The 9,825-nt window shown below is 41.2% G+C and overlaps 1 protein-coding gene across 1 annotated transcript; it reads right to left on the bottom strand.

Moving 5' to 3' along the window:
• Nucleotides 1–4,765: 4,765 nt before the first annotated feature.
• Nucleotides 4,766–6,358, bottom strand: LOC105215633 (serine protease inhibitor 42Dd). The gene is made up of 4 exons (XM_011189649.3): nt 6,197–6,358; nt 5,272–6,134; nt 5,061–5,202; nt 4,766–4,970 (listed from the first exon to the last, which is right to left on the bottom strand). Exons 1-4 carry the CDS (start codon nt 6,207–6,209, stop codon nt 4,825–4,827), a joined length of 1,164 nt encoding a protein of 387 aa, XP_011187951.3. The 5' UTR covers nt 6,210–6,358; the 3' UTR covers nt 4,766–4,824.
• Nucleotides 6,359–9,825: the final 3,467 nt, after the last annotated feature.

Genomic DNA, 9,825 nt, shown 5'->3' on the forward strand with positions numbered 1-9,825 from the left:
GAAAGAGCTGTGGAGTCTATTTTACTAAGAAACAGGGTCCTTTACAGCCGGACCAGTATATCATTATACGTTATCTTGACAAACGGGTCTACATAATCGAAAAGGCCTCGATATTTTATCAGTCGACTTGCTAGGATTTCTTGAAATAATTTGGAGAACGATTTCTGTCGCTCCAACAACAACTGCAGTGTATTATTATAAATCTTATCTACACTTGTAGCAAGCTTTGGACCATCATCGCGTAAATCTTTATTATCGCTTGAATAAATTATGGCCTACCGAGTAGCAAACTACTACTTAATGTCCAATGTGGCAGGAGCAGCTTGCCACAAATACCTGGAAACGGCAAAGCTGGCCACACGCAATAAATTGCAGGCGCTGGACCATATCCAACCCGACAACCTGCTAAAATTGCTGCCAATCAACCCGATTTGAGCGCTCGCAGCCAGCGATTACTATCACTACTCGACTAGTCAATAGACAAAGCTCAGTTCAGCATTCAATGTTAGAGCCAATCCTGTGATAATCCACAAACGAGCTAGCATCAGTGGCTTTCATCACCTCTGCAAACAAACACACACTCACAGAGACACACGAAAAATGCGCCACAACAATGAATTAACACTAATGATTAGCGCGCTAATTTAATGCGTGAGTGCAAAAATCAATCGCCGCGCACAAACACACACTACCTTATATTATATAGTATAACAGCCTCATCAGTTCAACAACAACTCAATAGCGGCCGCACGCTTGTGTGGCATGTAGACAACGGTGATTTTCATTGGCATTTTGGGCGTAGAATAGCCGCAATGCATTAGCTAATAAACATCACAATTCATTAGTTGCATGCAGCATGCGGCAACTTGGCCACTTGTTGTTGTTGTTATTTATTTCGTGTTGCCACAACTTGACATTGTAAATTGCCATAATTTGCGCGCACAGCAGCTGTGCTTTGTTGCTGTCAGCGGCAAGCTTATCGCAGAATATGCAACACACGCAGCGCACCGCGCGCCGGTTGACCGTGAAATAGTTAAATTATTGCTTAGCTGTAAATGCGAGTACCTACTCGAAAGGTGCACGGCTGCAGCCGCTTTTATTTATGTTGGCGATAAAATCGCGCCAACTACTGTAGCCAGCGCGCAGCGGATAACAGATCAATGCAACGTTGCGGTGACGCCTATTAACCGCGTTGCAAGCTGGACGAAGGCCATGTTTAAATTGCAGATTTCAAGTGAAGATAGCGCGAGCTGCTTTGTTGTTGCACCCTTTATTGGTGTACGATCGTTGGCGCGAGAGTGCGCCTGTGCCCACTTGGCCGCGTGGCACTTAAGTTTAACTGTTTGCGCCTATTTATACATACAAACATTTTTATTTACTACAAACCCATTTGTCGCTCTAGGCGCTTGCGTCGCGTAAGTTGCCCCTTAAAATGCCATAATTTTAATGGTTTACGAGGTGGCACACGTGTGGCAAGCGCTCACCAGCACCGCGTCAGTACATGCTGTATGCGCGCCAGGTACTTGCCACTTGCATGCAGTCACATACCACCCGCTCGCCCACCGCGCGCTGTTGCATGGTTTGCAGCACACTTAGCTGCATGCATGCATTTGAAAGGATTACAATAATTGAGTGACGCGATTAGTGTTGCGGCAGCGGAAATTGCAAAATGTGTGAGCGCGCGCTAAGCAACCGCCTGCCAGCGCCAACACCGCGTCTGCGGCTGTGGCAATTACGCTGTAGCTGCGTTGCCGGTTGGGGGTGTAGCTGCAGCAGCCTAGCGGTGGCGCTTGCTACATAGGTGCCAGCAATTTTTACTACACCGCGGTGGCTTTGTAAGCGACGCGCGGCGTTAATAGCTTGGCGCGGCGCGGTGGGCGCGTGGGTTCGCCTACAAGAAAATCCTTTTACATGCGTGTAATCTTTAGCCGCTCAAATTGCTTTGTTATGAATATAAAATCGGCGCTTCGCTGTAATTGCATTCTCGCGGGCTTCATTAGGCGACATTTACATGCATGTGTGCGCTGGTGCGTTGTCTCTGAGCTAAAAGCTCAATTAATACGGCGGAGTTGATGAAGTTAGTGGAGTGTGGTGAGCGCATTTAAATTTGCAAGGCAATGCATTTCTAGTGTTTGTGTTGGCATTTATCGAGGCTTTTCTTTATGATTTTGAGATAAGCGCGCGATTGTGTTGGCTGCTCAGAGATAAAGCTCGGGTGTCTAATTGATCTGCATTTGTTTTTAGTGTTGAAAATAGAATTTGATAAAGTAATAAATGGGAGCCTTTGGTGAAATTCTAAAAGTTGGAGAGTTTAGTAACTTATTTAAATAATCTTGAGAAGCCAGATAAGTTGATAGTAAAGAACATGCTTTACATGGCTTAAATTGTGGCTAAACAGTCTTAATTTAGTGTAGATAAGGTTAGCTGCTTGCGTAAATGTCTTATCAAAAGGCGGAATCTGCCATTAGCCTGTGGCGCTTTCCATATTTGATGGCTGTTTTCTATTCTTTGTACTTAATCCAAAACTGTGGACTAAACCTACATTATGAAAAATGGATTGAAGAAAAATATGTTCTGTTTGTGCTGGCCTTATCCACATCTTTTTCGGTTTTTAGTCTGCGTAAGGAATGCTTCTGTTCAAGAGATTATTAAAGCTCGGGCCACATCAATACCTCTCTTCGATTCATCACTTCTTTAAGCGCTATATTTGTTCACTGTTCTCTTGTCACATGTAAAAGGAATAACAAATTTCGCGAGTCGAACTTTATTAAAGAGACACAGATAGAGAGAGAGAAAACGGATACCAATTGAGCTTCTGAGGCGAGCCATTTTAGTGCAGAGTAGTATCGCATGAGCTATCAAAGTGTTTGAGTAGCTCATTGGTTTGTTCGATTCGCTACTCGCTAGAGTTTGGCGAATCGAAGACAGCTACAGTTAGTTAGTTAGGACCAGCAGCCCGTTATTCTATTGGCTTAGAAGATTGGCAATTGGTGTTAGGTAAAGAAGATTGGGAAGAAAGAGGAAGGCAAAATAAATTCAATATTGTAGACACCAGATAGAAAGAGTAAGCAGAAGTACTAGATATAATATTATAAAAGTTTCTGTGACTGAAAGAAGAACTACCAAAGTTGCGCAGACACTTCGAATTTAATTAATTTGTTTAAACTACCCGTCACTTAGCAAACATACATGTGTTGCAGGAAGTTCTTTGAAGCCAAAGGATCACATGTAATGAACACTTAATTAAAAACAACACAAGCAAACATACGGAAAGTTTGCGGCGCGCTGCTTACAACAAACACATACACATAAGCGAGCGCAGAGCCGCCGTCGTTGCCGCACTGATGCGCGTAATGAAGCATCATTAATTTCAATAAATTTACTATTACAACAGATTTGAGCCAAACAAAATATGTATGTATATATGTGCAACAACAACAAAGTACCGTTGCACGCTGTCAAATGCGCAATGCACATGCAAAATGCAATGAAAGCGTAAAAGTTGCTGCCAAAAGTTCTGAAGCGCGCACAACGCCAGAGGGGGGTGAAAGGGCTTTGCTTTTGCTTTTCTGGGTTGGTGTGTTTGTATGTGTGTTAGTTAGTAATAACAGCGAAATATGAACTTTTCAATGCCGGAAGAGCAGCCACAAATGCAAATGATGCACATGTTGCACAAACAAAACTGCGATGCGTAGATGTATGTATATATATTTATATGTGCGTGTGTGTGAGGTGAAAGTTTAACGGCGTTACACAATGCGCAACTTTACTTATATGAAAGTTAGTTTGATTGTGCTGTTGCATGTATGAGTTGCAGGTGGCATGCAACGCGAACACACGCGTTCAAAGCAACCATGCCTCACTTCGCTTGAGTTGTGTTGTAATAAGTTTACGCGTTGCGGCGTTAATCATGCTAACAACGGCGGCTGCGCCAACAACAATAACAGCAACAATGACATACATGCCACACAACAACAACAACAACATAAGGCAACATAAAGGAAATGAGTTAATTGACTTTTGTTTTCTTGCCTTGTCGTGGCGCAACGCCAAGTGCAGCCAACTTCCGCTTGTGGTGTCGCAGAGTCGCGCAGAAAGCGGAAACTACCACCAGAGTTGCTTGTGCATCACCAGACACACAATTACAGTTAAATGCATTTGTAGTGTGTGGAACGTATGCGCGCTGCCTTATTATGCTTATTGCATGCTAATGAGGTGCTGCATGCCACATGTCTCACTGTCTGTCTTTATGCGTGCTTTCTGCGCAAAGAAAATTCGAAAATTCTTCGGTAATTAGCTGATGAAAATAGGGAAATTTTCATGAATTTTTCATGCTTTTAGTTTATTTGGATTTTTTTGTGGAATTCTGGAAGTTTTGCTCTTGCCCAGTAGAACGAAGGATCAACGCAGCAATAATGCGAAGCTTACTTGACTTGCGAGTAGGCATTTTGCTTTTCTTTATCTCTTCGACACGATCTCTGCGGTTGTTTAAGCTCCTGGTGTGGGATCCAAAGTAAGAGCGGAGGAACTATGTTAAGGTTTTGAGAGAGCTATCAAATCTATACCTAAAATGTTTGCTTTTCTAACAAAAAAAATTGCTAATTCTAAGAAGGACTGTCGAATCTGTATTTAGTGAGTCTAAATTATTTGTGGTGACGAGGTTCGTGCTTCTCAAAAAAACACCCGGATCCCTTTGATCCGCTATCTCACAATATCCACCTTTAGCTATCACAGGTTCGAGTTAAAAACGAAGTTTCCAACAAAAAAAAAAAACAGTTTCTTGCGGTAAATCAGTTACCATTTTCATTTCCAAATCTTTATATCTCAGTTTGTTGACATATCCATGAAATTTCGGGTGTTCGTAATATGGCCGCCAAAATAGACGCGCTCAGTGTCTATAACAGCGAAGAAGAATGGCCGATTTACGTTAATTTCGGTGCACTTTTCAACTTCGGTCAGTAGAAACGACACTAGAATTGCAGAAAAAGCAAATATAGAAAAACAAGAAAGAGATTACAGCTATTTACAGAAATTTAAGTAAAAAAAACACCGTTACTCACCTTTAGAGGATGACGAGTTCGTGCCGTCGTCGTTGATTTCAATTGCGGCTATATGCCTTATTTGCGATATCTTCGTGATGTTGAATGCCGTCAGCAGGCGCGTAAAATCTATGCAATCGTTGAATATCGTTCTTATGCCAACCTATATGACGAAAGCGAGATCATGTTGATTTTAAAAGCGAGACACACAACTGCTTTATAGTCACCTCACCTCTTTTAGTATATCATTCATAAGCATATTAGACTCCAGTTTGATCCGTGGCATGCCCACTTTTACGTTTTTCACATTCAACAACGACGGCAATACAGTGATATCGATGCGTTGCTGCTGCAGTTTCTCTTCGAGTCTCCGCAAACCGTCGATTTCCTTGGGCACTAGTATGATAAGCTTTATATTTATATTACGATGCGGCAGCACCAGTGCTGTGGCTCGTAGTTCGTCCAAATCACCGACGGGTATATCGCAGTAATCGTGCATCATGGGCACCTCCACCTTGTCGTTGGGTGTTAACCAGAACTCGCTTTTCATCAAAAACTTTTTGGGAAACGCCTTCTTCCATCTACTCTCGAAGCGTGCAATATTTATGAGCAAGTTATGCTGCGTTACGTCCAATGTGTCGGCTGCGATGCGCGTACGAATGCGATCTTCTGTCTGCTCATTGATCCAGGTGTTGATATGTTGAGCTACACCATCAAGCTGATCGAAATCTAAATTCTCCGGTCGTGTTTGGAATTGTTCCATGCAGTTGGTGCGGAATGACATATCGAGTTCGAAACGATTGTCCAAATAGATGCCGTTGTGTATGGTGAAGACGAACTCGTCCTTGTTGGCATTGCGGCAGGCCTTGTACTCCTGTACGCCCTGATGTGAGCTCTTCATTCCCATCGCCGCGAGCACTTCACGATGCGGCTCGCGTATGACGGAGATGCTGATTATTGTCAGGAGAGAGCGTAGCGCTATTGGTGATATAACAAAATTGTTCTTCTGCTCATGACGCGCCGTGACATAGAGTAACTCCGATTGAAAGAGTGTGCTTGCGGTGGTTGACGAAGACAAAGAGCGTTTGGTGTGAGCTGTAAGTGGAAACCAGCGTGTGTCATTAGCAGTTACTTGCTTAAGTCAGAGCTTTACTTACCTCTATAGCTCATATTTTTTTTTAATCGATTTATATTTGTGTTGTGTTGCTTTTTAAAATTTTGTATTACATTTTTGAGAATTTTGAGATTTATTTGTGTTTTTCTATGTGGCTGTTGAAAGCTTTCAAATTTGAAGTGTTTTCATGTTTTGTGTTTTTGTATTCTTCGGAGAAAAACTTAGAGGGTGTTTGAATTCAACCACACGTTGGAAGAACAAATCGTGTGCTACAATCGCAGTGTGAACCAGCCTTAAAGTGTGCGATAGAAAAGGATTGTGCTGTGGTTCTAAAGCAGCCCTGGAAGAAAGTAATCATGAAATCGGGTATAATCTCCAGGAGGGAAAAGCTTTTCGTCTATAACACGGAGAGAAATGAGTAGCTCTCAGTGGACAAAACAAGTTCAAGAAAGAGGCTACTTTTTTGAAGAGTAAAAGAAAAAATTTTCTTTCTAGCGTTGGAGAGACAGAAATATATCTCAATATCTATTTACAAAAATGAACGACCACTTTAACGCACAATTCAAAGTTAAATAACCAATTTGCGACTCAACAAATTGCCACTATTCCATTAATATTCATACGAATAAACTTGCAACATGTGTTCAATTTGCACCCACTAAGCACAGCTACCACGCCCACTTCAGCCAAACGCCTAACACGTCTATACTGTTATTACGAGCAAACAATCGGCTCATTAGCGCACGTGCCACAAGCCGAAAAATTGACTTGCCATTCGTGGAAAATCCACTCACAGCTGTGAGTAACCACATTTATTACGCGCTGGCAATTTTTCCGCGGCATTTTTCGATTTGTTATTCATGTGGCAGTGGCAATTTGCCGCCATGCCGTGTAATCGACACTGGGTAATTGACAAAACGGTAATTGATAATTGCCAATTGGACGTGTGTTTGTTGTTTATTTTATATGCACTTCACAATGTCTCTTTTACGCTTTGTTATATTTGCCGCACATGAAATTAATGCGATTGTCAATTTCGTGGCAACAATTTAGTTTTGGCAACAATTTTGTTGCAAAAATGTTGCAGACAGCTGTGCGCTTAGTTGCCGCAAATCAACTGCCGCACTGGTGAATCACTGGTTTTGTTATGGCTGGTGGTGGTGGCGACTGGCGACTGACCTTACGTTATTGTTGTTGTTGTGCACTATATTGACTGTCATTTCACTTGCTACTGTTACTCATTTAATTTTTCGACGAAATTTATAGTTTTGTTCAAGGAATATTTCATGAGTCACTGTTTGTCACACTTTGGACAGGATATGAGGCGAAAAAGCATTGTTCAGAGATGATTTTTTACACAACTGTCCTGCAGGTTCCGTATCGGATTGCTACTAAGTAACATTAGAGGTTATAAAGAGTGAGGAATCGAAAAGAGAACTGGTATAAACGACTGAAACTGGCATAAACTGGCATAATCAAATATAAATAGGATAGCAAGCGACTCTCGAACTTGACTGAGACATACATAAATCCGCCATTTACGAACTTAGCTCGATAACTTTGCTTTTCTGCGTAAACTATTTTAAAATCGCAGCAATGCACCAATATAGTAAGAAAAGCGTATCGAAGACAGTTTATCGCAACGCTATGAATTATTTGGAATGATTTCCGACTAACAGTAAGCTTTTTACATCGACCAGTTGTCTTGAAAGAAAAATTTTCCGAAAAATCAGTCAGAATCGGACCTGACGAATGGAGGATAAGATGGAATAGCGAACTTTACCAGCTAATTCAAGGCGAAAACGTAGTGCGATTCATCAAAACGCAATTAAAGACAGAGTAGCTCGGAGGCGTATTGTTCAGCAGGTCAAAGCTCACAGAGATCTGTAGAGCCAAATGATGAGTTGCTTTCAAAAATCTAATCCGGTTTCCCATCGCTCATCGTTTCATAGGAAACTCTTTTTGAGCCGTTTTGAGGCAAATTTTGAGCATGAGTAACTTAATAAGATTCTTCATCGGAACATTATATAAGAAGTTTCGGCAAATATGTATCCTCGGTGGAATCTGAACCTTTCTAATCATTTTGAGAGACCTAAGTCGAGTCAGTTTTAGTCTAGTTTTCTGCTTCCCTTCCAGACTTCGTACTGTTATGGTCGTATTAGGTTTAAATCATACTTCTTAAGCTCGAAATGTTTTCATCTCCCGGTGTTTCTTCGCTGAAAGTCTCCTGAATATGTGTAAGTTTCAGTCACTCATCCTTGCATTCAAGACTGATATTTACGGAACTGAAATCTTCAACTAAATCAAAAAAATGTGGTCTATCGTTTTAGAAAAAATATCTCTTAGCAGGACTCTTTACATTTTTAAAGTATATTCTCGACAGACACTATAGATCATCTGGTCAACTCCAAGTAGCTCAGCGCTTCTCCTCTACCAATCTACCTTGAAACCAACCAACTTTGCTGGAGCTTAAAAATATATTGCTTGAAAAACAATAAAAAAAGTGCGATCCATCACATATGCTTCGTCGCTTCTATTATATTTCGCCTTTATATTTACACGCCGATTTTATACTATTTATTTTCACGCACAAAACACCTACATGCAACGTGCCACACTATGCTATTGCTATTTTATGTGGTTTTTCTCAACATTTAAATTATGTCCACTGAAATTGCGTAAACATTTATTATTCATTTGTGAAATTTATTGCAAAATAATTACCAGCTAATGTAACACGGCAAAACGGCGAATTGAGTATGCGCACAATACCGTTAGCCACAATAGCATAGCAATTCAGTTGGCAACTGATTGGCCACTCTCTAACGATTTACTATATTTGTATAATTTTGAAACGAAATTAAATTTGATTGTTTTTTAAACGAGCTACGCGCCAACAAAGGAGGCACGTACGCGCCTCACTAAAACAACAAACTAATAATAATAATTGCCGCAAAAGCAACAATGCTGCTAGTTCTGCGCGCGTTGTGGCGGCATAAAATGGCAGCAGGAGACGCGCGGCATCAAATAGGAACAGCAAAAGAGACATTATTTTTAGAACTCCATATATGTATATAGTTATGGATGGATGCAAGTGGAGCGTGGGTACAGTGGGTTATTTTGAGGAAAATCGAAAGAAGGACAAAGGGTCCTCCACTTAACCCTTGGAATACTTTTAATATTTGTTACTAGTTAATCCGTTGAGCTCGTAGGAGCTAATGTCTCTAGTTTGTACCACCCATATTCGTATCAAATATTGAGTGTCTGGAGCTTTGAGGTCTGTAAATCTTGTAAAGATTATAGGTTCAAATTTTCCAAGTTCTATAGAGTTCAGGGATGTCGATTCAATATGTTGTTAAAAATGATTAAGTGAGGTTATGAGCTCGGTGTATCGAGATGAGACCACACTCGAGCTCTTAAAGTAGCGGATTTCAACATCAGAATCTCCATAATATCTAGGGAATCTCCAAAAATATGTCAGACAACATCTCGTCTGCTCATATTCCACTCAATTCGCTTCGATTTAGTAGTCCAACCCACTATGCAATTGGACGCTAGGCGAGTTTCCAACCAGAGTTTTGTGTAGGAAATCCACAGCGGTGCCTAGCTGTGCACTGGACGGTTAGAATTATTTGTTTTGCTATCTTTCGATGCATATACTGCCGAGGCTGT

The sequence above is a fragment of the Zeugodacus cucurbitae genome, chromosome 6, assembly GCF_028554725.1.
Source record: "Zeugodacus cucurbitae isolate PBARC_wt_2022May chromosome 6, idZeuCucr1.2, whole genome shotgun sequence".
In the NCBI taxonomy this organism is placed as follows: domain Eukaryota; kingdom Metazoa; phylum Arthropoda; class Insecta; order Diptera; family Tephritidae; genus Zeugodacus; species Zeugodacus cucurbitae.